Genomic DNA, 17065 nt, shown 5'->3' with positions numbered 1-17065 from the left:
AATGTTTGCAATCTATCCATCAGACAAAGGGCTAATATCCAGAATCTACAAGGAACGTAAACAAATTTATAAGAAAAAAAAACCCCATCAAAAAGTGTGCAAAGGATATGAACAGACACTTCTCAAAAAAAGATATTTATGTGGCCAACAAACATGAAAAAAAGCTCATTATCACTGCTCATTAGAGAAATGCAAATCAAAACCACAATGAGATACCATCTCACACTAGTTAGAATGGCGATCATTAAAAAGTCAGGAAACAACAGCTGCTGGAGAGGATATGGAGAAATAGGCACGCTTTTACACTGTTGGTGGGAGTGTAAATTAGTTCAAGCATTGTGGAAGTCAATGTGGTGATTCCTCAAGGATCTAGAACCAGAAGTACCATTTGACCCAGTAACCCATTACTGGGTATATACCCAAAGAATTATAAATCATTCTACTATAAAGACACATGCACATGTATGTTTACTGTAGCACTATTCACAATAGCAAAGACTTGGAACCAACCCATATGCCCATCAATGATAGACTGGATGAAGAAAATGTGGCACATATACACCATGGAATACTATGCAGCCATAAAAAAGGATGAGTTCATGTCCTTTGCAGGGACACAGATGAAGCTAGAAACCATCATTCTCAGCAAACTAACACAGGAACAGAAAATCAACCACCACATGTTCTCACTCATAAGTGGGAGTTGAACAATGAGAATACAGGGACACAGGGTGGGGAATATCACACACTGGGGCCTGTCAGGGCTCGGGTGATAGGGGAGGGATAGCATTAGGAGAAATACCTAACATAGATGACGGGTTGATGGGTGCAGCAAACCACCATGGCACGTGTATACCTATGTAACAAACCTGCACGTTCTGCACATGTATCCCAGAACTTAATTAAAAAAAAAAAAAAAAAACTTAAATGAGCACCCAACATATGGATTATATAGAATTTTATGTATGTGTATTTATTATACAAGATATAGGTTTTTTCCTACATGAAAAGCACACACGCATTAAACAATTCAATTTTAAAATTCCTGATACTTACCTGTGGACTTTGCTATCTCATTGTTTCCCTTGTCCCAGCTTTCATTCTACATATTATGATTACAAACTTTTTTAGAAAAAAAGATGAGTGAACAGATGGATGGGAAAGGATGTGAGTACATAGGACAGAAGGTAAGGGATAACATGATTATGAGATATGTATTAGAATAAATTATTGTAATTCAAAACAACTAATACTTATTTAAAGATACTCACCAAATAGATAATATTTGGTATAAAAACTAAGGTGGTTTTACTAGTAAAGATGGGAGCATGTTTGTACTATAATATTCAAGAAAAGTTATGTGAAATTCAAGAGTAAGAGAAGGTGCCTGAAACTTGAGCAAGGAGATACAAGAGGCATGAAATAGCAGGGTGAGGAAGGATGGCTTCTGAAGAGAGTACGTCAGTTGACAGTAACCCAAAATAGCAAGAAAAGAAATGGATTATTATTCAATTATGAATCACTTTGTTGTCTTTGTATTTGAATGTGATTCTCTGAAATCTTCCTGTTCATATTTCTGTGTGTCTGCTTTTCATCTAATTAACCTCTTAGCACACTTAAGTGCTCAAAAATAGGTACTGGTAGGAGTCCTTTTGAATAAAATGCCCCATATTTCAGCATCACCAGACCATCTTTTTTTTTTTTTTTTTGAGATGGAGTGTTGCTCTGTTCCCTTGGGGGAGTGGGGTGGCGTGATCTCGGTTCATTGCAAGCTCCACCTCCCAGTTCATGCCATTCTCCTGCTTTAGCCTCCCGGCTGAGTTTTTTGTATTTTTAGTAGAGAAGGGGTTTCACCATGTTAGCCAGGATGGTCTCGATCTCCTGACCTTGTGATCCGCCCACCTCGGCCTCTCAAAGTGCTGGGATTACAGGCGTGAGCCACCACGCCCAGCCCATTTTGTTTTTTCTTTGACCAAATCTTCCCAAAACTCAGAAACTGTCATTCATTTTTTATTAACCACAGTAGACATATTTGCCTCTCAATTATACACACGACCTATTGTCATTGCACTCAGGAGAAATGTTTCCAAGATAGACAGGCTCTTACGAGCCTAAAAGATGCCAGGTTGCCAGCTTGGACTGGGTTTTTGCTAATTTTCCTGGTATAATTCTTATGGTAACTTATAAAGCAATAATTTGGAATATTTGATCACTTAGAAAAGTTGTTAAAAACCATTAAATAAGAGATGCCTGTTGGCTGGGCGTGGTGGCGCACACCTGTAATGCCAGCACTTTGGGAAGCTGAGAAGGGAGAATCACTTGAGGTCAAAAGTTTGACACCAGCCTGGGCAACATGATGAGACCCAATCTCTAGTAAAAAATACAAAAATCAGCTGGTGTGGTGGTGCCTGGCTGTAGTCCCCCACTTACTCGGGAGGCTGAGGCAGGAGAATCGTTTCAACCCAGGAGGTGGACATTGCAGTGAGCAGAGATTGTGCCACTGCACTCCAGCCTGGGCGACAGAGTGAGACTCCGTCTCAAAAAAGAAAAAAAACAAGTGCCTGTAATCCCAGCACTTTGGGAGGCTGACGTGGGAGGATTGTTTAAGCTGGGGAGTTTGAGGCTGCAGTGAGCCGTGACTGTGCCACTGTACTCCAGCCTGGGCAATATAGTGAGACACTGTCTCTTTGAGAAAAAAAAAAAATCCTACAGGCTGGCTGTATCCTTTTCCTTAACAGAAAATGTACATGCCAAACAAAAGTGAGGAATCATCTATGGATAGTATAGCAGACACTGCACAATGCTAAACTGCTCTCAAGTCTTCCCTCTCTAGGCAAAGACCAATTTGCTGCCTTTGTATTACTGTGTTCCATATCTAACACATCTATCAATCCTAATCAACAAGATTCCTTTTGTTTTTGTCAGGCAAGTCAGATAATCTCTCAAGTATGTATAGCCTTTCTTGATTACTAAAAAAATAAAAACTTATACCCTACCCTAAGGCCACCTTCCTGAAGTCTCAGAGCCTCTACTGCTGCTGAATTTTATATTGTAGCTTTTCAATTTTTATCACAAGCTCCTTCAGGAATCAGGATTTAGTTTGTGATTTAGAAAGTTCTGGCCACTGCCTGGGGTCATAGCTATTTCTACCACTTTCCAGATGTTTGCCCTTGTGCAAGTTAATGATCTTTTTTCACCTACGTTATCTATGAAAAGTAAAAAATAAAGAGTCCTTTTCTTGGCTGTCCATGGTGGCTCATGCCTGGAAGTTACCCCAGCACTTTGGGAGACCGAGGTGGGAGGATCTCTTGAGCCCAGGAGGTCAAAGCTGCAGTGAGCCATGATTATACTACTGTAATCCAGCCTGGGCAAGAGAACGAGACCCTCTCTGAAGAATAAATGATATGTAGCACTTGGGCAGAATAGTGGTTGTCCCTGACACGGGTGAGTGGAGCAATGAAGTCAGAATTAACTGGGAAGGGGCATGAGGAACCTCTTGTGATGCTGGAAATGTTCTATATTGATATGGGTTTTAGTAATATAGATCTATGCATTAGTTGAAATTCAGTGAATATACACTTAAAATTTGAACATTTCATTACGTAAATTTTACCTCAAAGAAAAACTACAGACAAATACTTAATTTAATGAAATACATGCTGAAATATTTAGGAGAAAGTATGCTGATGTCTGCAGTTTACTTTGAAACACATCAAAAAATAAGATAGACGGATGGAGTGACAGAGGGTGGAGTGATAGATACATGATGAAGTCAGTACAGTAGAATCATAGACTCTAGGTGGTGGGTAAACCAATGACCACTATAAAATTCTTTCAACTTTGCTGTACATTTGAAAATGTTCACAACAAAATGTTTAAAAAAAAAAAAAAAAAAGCACCCGACACAGAGTAAGCACTAGTCAATGATGGCAAATAGCTATTTTCAGCTGAAGAGGGATGAACAGGGGGTCAAATCACTGAATCTACTGTAGATCTGTCAGGAAGGAAAGAGACTGCTACTTTCCTCATAAACTTTCATCCCAAATCACAATTTACCTAATTAAAAAAAATTTTTTCTTTGGCATCTTCATATAAAAATCAATTACTAAAAAAAAAAAAAAACCAATTAACAACACGATTCAGGCAGTTCTAGCTAATAGAGGTGACACATCTAGGGAAAGCAATTATCAGAAAAGATAGAAAGAGAAGATAAAAAGCAAATATAATTTTACTGTATGACAAATCTCCCTCAAATCGTTTTCTATTTATTGAATACTTCTAATGATGTGCTATTTTTAAAAAATCCAACTTCCTAAACATTTAAAAAGTGCTATTCTGTTTTAGTGCTGAAAATGCCTCAATTTGTCATGTCTGATGAGGCAATATTAAAATATCAGATGATTTTATATAGCTCATGAGCTAGAGGTGGAGGAAACTGAACAAGACACCCATATGTACATTGAGCTCCACAAGGTGAGTTGACTTAGGACCTGCAACTTATCTACCCAACAGAACTAAGTGCTTTCAGCAAGAAAACAGACATACAATAGGAAATGGAAAGGAAAGGAAAGCTGGATGTGGGGTGGTAAATGCTCCTGGGAATTAACTTCAGGTTTCAGAATAATTGTTGGAACTCTTCCTGGCCTTTATAGCTCGGTAAGATATTAAATATTGGCTTTAGGTACTGAATATCTGAAACATTCTTTATGCCTTTTGAATATACTCACAGTTTGTTTTCAAATACTCCACTTACTTGATTGTCATTTTCATTATCTTTGATAACCAAATACCTCAATAAATTTAATGAAGCCATAATCCTGTTAATTGAAAATATATGTTACTTACAGTATGGTTTTATGTAGTCAACAGAAATCTCAATTAATAAGCTAAAACTTTGGGCATATTTTTATAATTAGGTTTGCCAATAGAAACTATTTCCATTAATATCTTTTTGAGTAGTAATAACTTATCACTCTTATTTTCCATTGAAGTTCAAATCATACAATTGTGAAAATTATTATCCTTGTTTTAAAAAAGCGTTATCTTTAGTATTTGAGAGCATCATCTCTTGCTTTCTGAATTTTAAGATTCCTTTTTAAATGCTTTTAACCATTTCTCAATATCCATTCCAGTATACTGAAACTGAAATTATATGTTCTATATGAAAAAAAAAAATGACCTGGAAAACAATAAAACAACAAAATCTAAACGCATAAATTACATACACAGATTTTTAGTTTTAAGTCACAAATGCTGTCGTTGCAAATTTCTGTGGAATGCTGGGTACATAAAAGCTATCAAATCCTGGTGTTGGTCATTCACCTAGAAAGAGGAGCTTTTTATTTTGTTTCCACACATTATCAGATCACTTATATATGAAAAAATCTTTATGCAACTTAATGAATTAGCCATAAATCATAAGATCACAGGAAAAGACATTTTATTACTTTAGGTTCCCTAAGCAGATGTTTCCCATTTTATTCTGAATTCACTATGTGAATTTCAGTAATGGTCACCTCACCTATCTGAGTTTTGCAGTAAATCTGTTTCCGCACCCTCTGGAAGAAAAAGTACCAAATCAAGAAGGGACACCAGCTGCGGTCCTGTAAACCATTTGTTGTTATGTGTTCTCTGAAAAACAAATGAAAAATTGAGAAAGTCTTTAAATAATAGCTTGATAATTCATGTGTTTTTCTAATACCTTGACACTACAAAAATAAAGAATTGCACATTTAAAATATATTTTTTAACTTTAATTTCCATACTTTCATTCACTTTCCAGACACCAGGAACAAACCCCACCAGTTTGAGAACACTGGTCACTCTGTTTCCCATTTAGAATTACTGAGTACTCACAAACAGAAGAGACTTAAGTTTCCATTCATTTTTCAGAAGCATATAACAAAACAAAAATAAGCCACAATATCAGCTCAAAGAGGCCCAGAGTGATGACTCACACCTGTAATCCCAGCATTTTGGGAGGCCAAGGCAGGTGGATCACTGGAGCTCAGGAGTTCAAGACAAGCCTGGGCAACACGGTGAAACTCCATCTCTACAAAGTCAAACTTCAGCCAGGTGCAGTGGTGGGCACCTGAAGTCCCAATTACTCGGGAGGCTGATTTGGGAGGACTGCTTGAGCCCAGGAGGTGGAGGCTGCAGTGAGCCGAGATCGTGCCACTGCACCCAACCTGGGTGACAGGAGTGAAACCCTGTCTCAAAAAAAAAAAAAAAAAATGCTCAAAGAATACAATTTAAACTTAGAGTTAACAAAATTTCCAAATTCAGAGTTTTTAAAACATAGTAGAAATAGGGGAAAAAATATGCCTTAATAGTATTTAAGTAATAGTATTACTAGAGATAGAGCAATAACTCACATTAATGTATTCTACGTATGAATAAATATACCCTACAAAATAAATTGGCAATTGACACTTTGGCTATGTTCTTACCTTTAATGACATGTCAATTTGATTTTTGATATTTTGAATAATAAAAGCCTCCACACCTGAGTGATTACTTGTATTCAATAAGCACCTTGAAAGCAAAATTACAATACATGTGAAATTATCCTGGACAGCATTAGAATTAAATGGTGATAAAAGTCTTATAAATTCAAAGAGGCCATGTGTTACTTCTAGGAATAAAAACCCCACAGGAATGGTAATTAGCAAGGTGATCAACCAATTACAGAGTCACCTGTAATAGTTATTGCTCTCACTAAATGGTAACTTATTTTTTTATTTTTATTTTTTTAGACAGTCTCACCCTGTTGCCCAGGCTGGAGTGCAATGGCACGATTTCGGCTCACTATAACCCCCGCCTCCTGGTTCAAGTGATTCTCCTGCCTCAGCCTCCCGAGTAGCTTGGATTACAGGTGCCAGTCACCATGTCCGGCTAATTTTTTACATTTTTAGTAGAACGAGGTTTCACCATGTTGGCCAGGCTTGTCTCGAACTCCTGACCTCGTGATCCGCCCGCCTCAGCCTCCCAAAGTCCTGGGATTACAGGCATGAGCCACCGCACCTGGCCCATAAATTCTTACTTATAACTGGATCTTCCAACAAGCCATTTCTATCAAACCAAACTTGAATATTTTTATGCACATAGTTACAATAATTTAACATGGCAAGAAAGGGCACTAACATAATAGTCTAAAAAAATCCCCAAATTATTTCCTGTGAAAGTAGTCTAGTGCTAGAGTAGCTTAATTGCAAAAAAAAAAAAAAAAACAGGTATGAGTAGCTTAAGAAAAAAAGGGGATTTATTGATAGAGTTACAGATAGAATAGAATAGGAAAGCTAGTATAATACCTAAGAATTGAGATTTCATAAACTTGCTCTTACTCTCAATAGAACAACAAGAAAAGATAGGATCAGGAGTGTTGGCTGGGCATGGTGGCTCACGTGTGTCATCTCAACACTTTGAGAGGCTGAGGTAGGTGTGAATCACTTGAGCCCAGGAGTTTGAGACCAGCCTGGGTAACATGGAAAAACCTTGTCTCCACAAAAAAATTAGTTGGGCATGATGGCATGCACCTGTAATCCCAGCTACCTGGGAGGCTGAGGTGGGAGGATCACCTGAAGCTGGGAGGTCAAGGGTCAAGGCTGCACTGAGCCATGATCACACTGCTGCACCCCCACAAAAAGAACAGAGTTAATACTGGCCAATCCCAAGTAAGACATTTTAGCAAATCCAGCCTGCTGCCCAATTTTATCAATAAAGTTTTACTGGAACACACCCATCCCCAATACAAAGTCAGCATTGAGCAGTTGCAACAGAGACTGTATAGCCCATAAAACCTATATTTACCATTTGGCTCTTCACAGAAAATTAGAAAGCTTACCAATCTTTAGAGAGTTGCTAGAATCTTATCCACCTCAAAGAGCACTATTAGTAAGCTCTTACTATTAACATAGTGCATAGCCTATCAAAGTTATAATTCCAAAGCCATCAATTTCAACTGTGAGTAATGGAGATTAGTGACATACATAAAGTTCTAGTAGGAGCATCATCCATCTCAGTTTAATTATTTTTAAGTCTATTTCAAATTTAGAGTATTCCAATTGATTGAACTGCAATATATACTATTATTCATACAGAATATAGACATATATAGTATGTATCTGAAATATTTGATTAACCCGTTCTCTAGCCATCACTGAGAATGTATAATATGGCTTCCAACCAGAGTTGAATTACATGTAAAATATACCGACACATTACACCCTAAAACAATTACATGGCATTAACATCATTTTTAATCAACCACACACTTAGCAATTAGCCACGCTTGATACATACCTAAATAATGTATATTTGCCTTGTGAATCCAACTTGTTAATATACAGCTGAAGCATAGCTAAACTCTTTTTCCTCTAAAATGGAACAAACAATATTATTATATCAAATGAATAAAGATTGCCCAGACTTCATCACTATCCATTTCATGCATGTAATAAATCTACACTTGTACCTCCTAAATATATAAAAATTTTACAAATTAAAACTTTTAAAAAGAAGATTAAATTATTTGTCAAATTTTCTCATTGTAACTCATTATTCTTTAGTCTCCAAACATTTACATACCAGTGTCTCAATGGGGCAAAGTGTCATTACTTTCACTAAGCCCTGGAAATAAAAAAATGTAAAATTCAGATGTAAACAGATTATACTGACTGCAAACAAACAACTACAATACATCAATAGGTTACTAAAAATTCAGAGAAGTGAGGGTAGCAGATTTAAAAGTGAAGTAAATTAATTTTTCCCTAAGCCTTCCATTCCAGAAAGCTAACTACAATTGATTTTTTAAGTGATATTGAGTAGAGTGTCACAAAGCGTACTTTTAAAAGCAAATGATAATTTTTAATTATGTCTACAGTGGCAAGAAAATGAAATCAAAACTACAGAAATATAATTTATTAATTAAAAACAATCAAACAATATGTTAACAAAAACCATGTTTTTCTATTTAAATATTAGGAAAACCAGTTCCCACACTGAAATCTAAGGATGTCCTTGGATATCATAACAAAGAGTACTGGGCAAAATTAACCATAGGAGGGAAAAACAAAATGTATATTAGTCTTTATGGTAATGAGTCAGTGGATGCCTCGGATGGAGTCCTGAGAACCTGAGTTATGAGAAACATAAAGGAGCTTCATTTTCCAAGATCCCTACAGAAATAAAGTATTAAAAGAAGAAAGTTATGCTTTTCTACTGGACACTGTGCTATCTATAATGGTGGCCTCTAACAGCTATTCATGTTTAAACAAATTAAAATTTAAATTTAAAACTCAGTTCCGGCTGGGCGCGGTGGCTCATGCCTGTAATCCCAGCACTTTGGGAGGCGGGTGGATCATGAGGTCAGCAGATCGAGACCATCCTGGCTAACACGGTGAAACTCGATCTCTACTATAAATACAAAAATATTAGCCGGGCGTGGTGGCGGGTGCCTGTAGTCCCAGCTACTCGGGAGGCTGAGGCTGAAGAATGGCGTGAACCCAGGAGGCGGAGCTTGCAGTGAGCCGAGATAGCGCCACCACACTCCAGCCTGGGTGACAGAGCGAGACTCCGTCTCAAAAACACACACACACACACACACACACACATACACAGAACAACTTAGTTCCTTAGTCATATTTCAAGTGTTCAGTTTGGTTAGTGACTTTCATACTGTCAAAGTTCTACTGGACAGCATTACACCAGAGTTTTTAAAGGTTGCAGAGAAGAGAGTGGGAAAGGAATCAGAAAAGACCTTACTTTCAGTTCAGAACAGGCAAAGGGCTATTTTCAATATTAGAATACATATTTTATTTACCTGAGGTACAGTAAGAAAACTCTTGATTTCTAAGTACTGGTAAAGTAGACTACTGTCTTCTATTCTCAATAAACTATTCTCCAGCAGCTCCTACAGATTAAAATATATGCAGATACATATATAGTGAAGTCAACAGCTGTTATTTGTTGACAAGACTATGTATTTAAGTTATAATGGGAACAAACATCTTACCAATCCTTTGGAGATAACAGACTCTTCTGTTCTGAAAAATAATATTATAATTTATCATGAATTTGTAAACTATTTTAGAAGGATACTTCATCTTATGAAAAATACAGCAAAAATTGAAATTTTAACACTTTTAAAATGCATATCATTAAGGAGAAATTCTGTTGAAGAACTTGATCAAAAGTTTTAATCCATCTTTGATCTGTCTTTTGGTTTGGCTAAGACTGCTAAATCTGACCAAAATAAATCTATTCAGGGATATTTCCTAACTTCAAAACAATAGATCTTCAATAGCAAGCGCTAAGAAACTAACTATACCTGATATAACCAATGCTATATATTCCAGTTGATTGTTCTGTAAAATCTTTCCAAATCTTTTTATTCAAAAAAAGATTCAATGACTATGCAGTTTGGAAATCTGAAGAATTTAATCTTAAGGACTTAGATTCAAAACAATACATACTATCACTGTATGAATAACAGAAACTAAATGTAATGAATATAAAATCATTAACACATACAAAATACAGCAAATTTACAGAGTTAGTAACTACTTGTGCCAGGAGACCCTTGGAAATTCCTGCCTTGTATGCTGAAGATTTGCACATTGCCATGTTACAAATCTTCCTTCACCTGGTAAGAGATGGGATTGATAAACTGTCACTAGTGTTCCAGAAGAATAACTGCAAAGCCCTAACTGATCACAGGGGATAATTTAAACAAGTTACATGTTATAGTGAAAGAAAACAAAGCATACAGTTTTGCGAAATTCTTTAATTTCTGTCTAGAAATTATGTATACTTGTTACTCTGTAATTTCCTTTTTTTTTTTTTCCTTTTGAGACAGGGTCTTACTCTGTTGCCCAGGCTGGACTGCAGTGGTGTGATCTCTGCTCACTGCAGCCTAGACCTCCCCGGTACAGGCGATTCTTTCACCTCAGCCTCCCAAGTAGCGACAACGGGCATGCGCCACCACGCCTGGCTAATTTTTCAGATTTTTTGTAGAGAGAGAGACTGGCCTCGAACTCCTGGGGTAAAGCAATCCTCTTGCCTTGGTCTCCCAAGGTGCTGGGGTTGTAGGTGTGAGCCACCACGCCTGGCTTTTTTTTTTTTTTTAAATAGAAAGTCCTGCTGCTTAGCACCTCAAATGAGAAAAGTTGTAATTAAATGATATCACCGTCAATAATCTCAATTATAAAAGGTGGAAGTCAAGACACCTCCTTCCTTTTGATGCAATTCACAGACTGTGTCCATGAAGGAAAAATATGGATGAACATGTTTTATTGACTGCCCTTCCTTAAGATAGAGGAGGATGCAGTAGGGTAGGGGTGTTTTAATTACCAACTTTTGGAATAAGAGAAGAAACCTTAGAAAGAGATGACTGGAAAAGCCCTTAAGACAAAATCTTAATACTGTCTTAGGTTTAAAATAAAAGAGACTTTGGTGTAAAACCTCCGACTCATTTCTGTCTCTCTCGTGAATTATGTGCCAAGCTGTTTTATAAAATAACCAGTTAATTAATTAGAGCCTAGCAAAGAGCAGGCAGTCTGTGCTGATCGTAACAAGGATGATTTTAACACTGTTCATTTTGAGATACCATCTACATGATCTTACCTTTGCAAAAAGACTTCAATATGCCCCATATTAAACTGCAAAAGGTACAATGGGCTAAAATAGAAACAAAACAAATATATATATAAAATACACACAGAGATATGTACGCACATACAGTTATGGGTTGGATTGTATCTCCCCCCAAAAAGATATGTTAGAGTCTATATCTCTAGTACCTCAGAATTTGACCTTATTTGGAGACAGGGGTTTTTATGGAGGTAATCAATTTAAAGTGAGATTATTAGGGTGGGCCCTAATCCAATATGACTGCTATCCTTATAAAAAAGGAAAGTTTGGAGACAGATACAAGCACACAGGGAGAACAGCACATGAACATGAAGGCAGAGAACAGGATAATGCATCTACAAGCCAAAGACCATCAAAGATTGCGAGCAAATCACCAGAAGCCAGGGGAGAGGCATGGAGAAGATTCTCCTTCACAACCCTCAGAAGGAGCCTCCAGAACTATGAGACAAACTATTTCTGTTATTTTAACCATCCAGTTGGTAGCACTTTTTTACAGGAGCCCCAGCAAAGTAATACACATATGCTGTATCAGTTATTTTGGTGATAGACTATGATCCTTAAGAGTACAGGCTCTGGGGTCAGACAGAGCTGCCTGAATCCCATCTACGCCACAAAGTAGTTAGATCTTCGGTGGTGTATTAACTTGTCTAAGCCTGTTATTTTCATCTGTAAAATGAAAGAATGCTCTACTTCACAGGCTTATTATAAGGATGAGATAATGCATATAAAGTTATTAGTATAATGTTTCATACATGGTGAACATGCAAATGATAGCCATGATCGCAACATTTACATACAAATATACTCCTAGGTATATTCATATATAAATATACAAACTCACACAAACACCCAATGCCTAGAGACAAAAATACAATCCTTATTATCACAGAACTCAAAGTCCAGAAGGTATTACATTATAAAATTATATATTTTAAAAATAACTTTAATGAACATTGTGGGAAAAGAAGACAGGTCAAGGTAATTATAATGGAAGGATTCAACCTAAATTGGGTGGTGAGTGAAGGCTTTGCTCAGCAAGTGACATTTAAGGATAAAGATAATTTTAAGCATATACAAAGGCCAAATAGCTGGAAAACTCATAACATTTAAACAAGAAACAAAAGAAGTTCTGTGTCACTGGAGCACAGCAAACAAGAAGAAAGGTGGTAGGAGATGAATCAGGTCAATCAAGCAGGGAACAGACCAAGCATAAGTTTGTCTCAGAAGTTATGCAAAGGCATTAAGACTTTATTCTTAAAGCAATACAAAGCCACTGGAGGGTTTTCAGTAAGGGACTTCTTTTAAGGCTTCACTTTCTGGTATGTTGAGAATGTGTTAAATTAAAAGGGAGTCCACGTGGATATATAAATATCCACTTAGGATTACAGCAGTAATCCAGTGAAAAGATGATGGTACCCCTGGGTACCTGGCTAGTTCCAGGGTGGTCTCAAAAGCTTCAAAACCAAGCCCAGTTTATCATCTTCTGATTCTTGTCCCCACCATTCCCTTACACCTATTTCAACACTCCCCACTTTCATTACTTGTCTACTGCTATCTTTAACAGATTATAGCTGGGACCATTCTTATTAAAAATAGCCTTTATTATTTATTTAAAATGTATTAGTGTGTTAATATGCATATATTGGACATTAAATAGATGAGAATTTCATGAAATTCCTTTTAGAATACATGAATAAACCAAACACTAACTCTTACCTTAAGACCATTGGAAGCTGATCAATACGGATGCCCTGTACAAATACTAGATATGCCAGAGAAGCCATTGAGTCTGCTAATTGTTTATCTTCTTCTTCTTCAAATTCAAGATAATTCCAAGTTCTCTTTTTCCTTCCATGATTAAAAATCATTTTGGGGAAAGGGTGTCCAATTGCTGATAAAAAACCCTATGAAATGGATAAAAAAGGAAACCGTAGCACACAAACTCTAAGACGCCCCCTGTCCCGTATTCAGACTCCATATTCTCACCAAGGGGAGTGTAATCACTCCCTTTGAGTATAAGTGGGACCTACGAGACCTGCTTTCAACCAACAGAATATGCCAAGATGTCACTCCCATGATTAGATTATATGACAAAAGTGAAGGGGTTTCTACAGAAGTAATTAAGGTCAAATCAAATCAGTTGATTTTGAGTTATTCTGAAAGGAAACCATCCTGGGTGGCCCTAACTTAATCAGGTAGATTTTTAAAGGGGGTCCAGGCCTTCCCTGAGAGTCAGAAACTCTCCCTTGCTGGCTTTAAAGAACTAAGCTGCCATGTTACGAGAAGGCTCATGGACAGAACTACATGGCAAGGGACCAACTACAGGCAGATCCTAGAAGCTAAATGTGGTCCCTGGCTGACAGACAGCAAGAAAATGGGGACCTCAGTCCTACAGCTTGGAGGAAATTCTGCCAACAGCGGAAACCTGGAAGTGGATCTTTCCCAGTTAAGCTTCTGATAAAGACTAAAGGCCCAGTCAACAACTGGCCTGTAGCCCAATGAGACCCTGAGCAGAGGACCCAATTAAGCTGTGGCTGGACTCCTGATCCATAGAAACTGTGAGATAACAAAGGCATGCTGTTTTAAACTGCTAAGTTTAAAGGAATTTGTTATATAGCAGTGAAAAACTAATACAGAAGCCAACAGCAAAATCGTATTTTACATAGCATTTTATACATCAGAAGTATTCTAAATTAATTCAGAATCATAGTTTAAAAAAAGTTTAAAATGAATTTTATGTATATTTTACCACAATTTTTTTTTTTTAAAAGTGCTTCAGGGATATTTGAGAGCAATCTAAAATGTGAGACATACAAATATATGAAGCAAGGGTAAAGCAACTAAAATGAAGAATACTCCAGAAACAGTGTTCCACTGACACTGTCTGCCTGTACAGAGTGGGCTGCAGGAACGCTGGGCAGGGCAGCGTTGAGGAAACACTGTTGATCTCTCAAGTCATCTGGGTTCTCATGTCAGATGAGAAAGAGAAGCATCCTTGCATGAGTGGGTAGGACCACAGGGCTAAATAAAGCTTTATGCTCAGGAAACAGGATCACCCCACGCCTCTTATACTGGTATTAATTCTAGTGTACCGCAAAGCACCTGACCTTCAGAATCCACTGAAATTGATTTTGAGCTTTGGCTCTGCCACTTACTAGCTGTGTGACACTGGATGAGCCATATAACGGCATAATACCTATGTCAAATAATCATTGAGCAGCTCCACAAAAAAAGCGTAAGAAAGTTAAAGTCACAACAAACTACCATATAGGAGTTAAAAGGGAATGAATGACAAAAACAGCTAAAGCAGAATGAATAACTTCCACACAAGTCACTCTTTTATTCAATAAACACTTAAGTGCAAGGCACTGGGCCTGACTATGTGGGGAATTATAAAGCCAAGTAAGTCTTTTCCAGCCTTCAGGGAGTTAAAATCTGCTGATCCCAGATGGTTCCATTAGTCATTTCAGAATACAAAAAGGAACCACGGAAAATCATCCTCAGTCACAAGAGACTGCTATTCAGCGACCAGATGCTAAATATATACTGCTGCAGTGATTTTCAAAGCCATGCATTCTTGTTATAGCTACAAGACAAAAAGTTTATTGCACTCTGATTCCAAATGTCCTTAATCATGAAGCTTCATTTCTTTATTCAGCCAATGCTACATGTGTTTCTTCCAGAGTAAGGTAGCCCTGTTTTTTTTTTTTTTTTTTTGGTGACAAGATCTCACTCTGTCACTCAGGCTGGAGTGTAGAGGCATGATGATGGCTCACTGTAGCCTTGACTTCCCCAGGCTCAAGCAATCCACCTTCCTCAGTCTCCTGAGTAGCTGGGACTACAGGTACATGCCACTATGCCCACTATTTTTAAAAATTTTTTATTTTTAATTTTTTTATAGAGATGGGGTTTTGCCATGTAGCCCAGGCTGGTCTTGAACTCCTGGGCTTAAGTGATCTGCCCACCTTGGCCTCCCAAAGGCCTGGGCCTACAGGCATGAGCTACTGTGCCCAGCCTAACATACCCTTTTAAAAACATTATATGCAACTAGATTCTACAGTGCTGCTCTGGATATCTGAGGTCCAATCTGTTCCCAAATCTGGGCCTTCACTATCTACCCACACACCATCCAGCAGTTTTGCTCAGACCCAGGCTATACCTGCCACCATACAATTTCTCAAAATTCATGGCAGCTTTTGTCCTTTCAGGAATGTTCCTGTACTAAAGCCTTTGGGACATTCCAGTAGTTCTGTACCAAAATAACTTGTACCAAAGTAAGCATGGCTGAGGCCAGTGAATCCCAACCACACCACACTTACCAGTACTTCTCCAGCACAGAACAGAAGACTTCTCCTCATTTCATCTCCTAGCTGGTCTCACCTCTACTTCTAGACTGCTCTGTGCATCCTTACTGCTGGCTCTTTCTACTTGCAATGTTCCTTCTACTGAGATTTTAGAACCACTCACCTACATCCTCAGTCTCTTCATAGGATGCTTATTCTGCCTCACTGCCTTAACTAAACCTGTCTGATTTCTGGTGGGAGATGCTCATTCTCACACCTTTTATACCACAGGGTCGGGAAGGCAGCTGTTGGCTGGGGAGTACAGGTAGGGGCTGAGCAGAGAATTGTAGTATTGGCTTTTTCTGTACTTTTCAACAAAAGCACATTTTCCTTTGATGCAGATAACATCCTGTTCTTTTCTCTGTCATATGCTGACTTCCTGGTAATTTCCTGACATTCACTGAAGACTCTGGCACCTTCTCATATTCTTTTTCTCTACCCAACTCCTGCTATGATCCTGGGAAAATTGAATGTTCACGCAGATAAACCCTATAACAGGCTAGTCTCATGGTCCTTTATTATTATTATTATTTTTCAATCAAGCAGCAAGTCACTGCATCTACTCTCATGGTTCTCAATTTCTAAATTCTAGTGACCTTTAGTTCTAATCCATTTTAGTACCTAATCCCATGCCGGATCTCTGAACATCTGGAACTATTCTGTATTTGATACTTTAAACTCCAATATCCCATTTTCTGACCAAAATCTCTCATCCTCTCTCTCCTAGCAATCTGCTTTTCTACTTCTGACTTCTCCAGTCCTGTGATTCCTTCATTTTGACCAACCTAGGCATCCCCTCCAAACCCCCCTTCTTTACTTATCCAACCTGGATCATGGAGTATTGACCAGTTGAACTATCTGCACCCTGTATTTCCTTCAGCATTATCTACCCAGTAAAATGCCAGCCTTGGAAAAATAACTACAATCTACCTTCTCTACTTCTACACACAGGGAGCTGAGTATTGCTGGATAAAAAAATACAGACTGTTACCACTACAGTTGTGGTCTCCAAGCACCACTGAGTGCTCAGTACTGCTGACTCATGCTTCCATGGCCTTCCACCATCTCTTTCC

At 37.9% G+C, this 17065-nt stretch overlaps 1 protein-coding gene across 4 annotated transcripts in view; it reads right to left on the bottom strand.

Moving 5' to 3' along the window:
- The window catches only part of GLMN (glomulin, FKBP associated protein), a 59413-nt gene that overhangs the window by 12190 nt on the left and 30158 nt on the right, over nucleotides 1–17065 (bottom strand). For 2 of the 4 annotated variants that reach the window (XM_033199731.1, XM_033199732.1), the window contains exons 8-16: nucleotides 13366–13553; nucleotides 11623–11676; nucleotides 10013–10043; nucleotides 9821–9910; nucleotides 8587–8628; nucleotides 8302–8375; nucleotides 6450–6534; nucleotides 5522–5631; nucleotides 4754–4817 (exon numbers count right to left, since the gene is read on the bottom strand). In XM_033199731.1, the coding sequence (XP_033055622.1) occupies nucleotides 4754–4817; nucleotides 5522–5631; nucleotides 6450–6534; nucleotides 8302–8375; nucleotides 8587–8628; nucleotides 9821–9910; nucleotides 10013–10043; nucleotides 11623–11676; nucleotides 13366–13553 (738 nt within the window). Of the gene's footprint in view, nucleotides 1–4727; nucleotides 4818–5521; nucleotides 5632–6449; nucleotides 6535–8301; nucleotides 8376–8586; nucleotides 8629–9820; nucleotides 9911–10012; nucleotides 10044–11622; nucleotides 11677–13365; nucleotides 13554–17065 lie in introns of all 4 variants that reach the window. The other 2 variants (XR_004434339.1, XM_033199733.1) reach the window with 2 other exon arrangements.

Source organism: Trachypithecus francoisi, unplaced genomic scaffold (assembly GCF_009764315.1).
Source record: "Trachypithecus francoisi isolate TF-2019V2 unplaced genomic scaffold, Tfra_2.0 Lachesis_group5, whole genome shotgun sequence".
Taxonomy (NCBI): domain Eukaryota; kingdom Metazoa; phylum Chordata; class Mammalia; order Primates; family Cercopithecidae; genus Trachypithecus; species Trachypithecus francoisi.
This window is presented reverse-complemented; position numbering and strand designations above follow the sequence as displayed.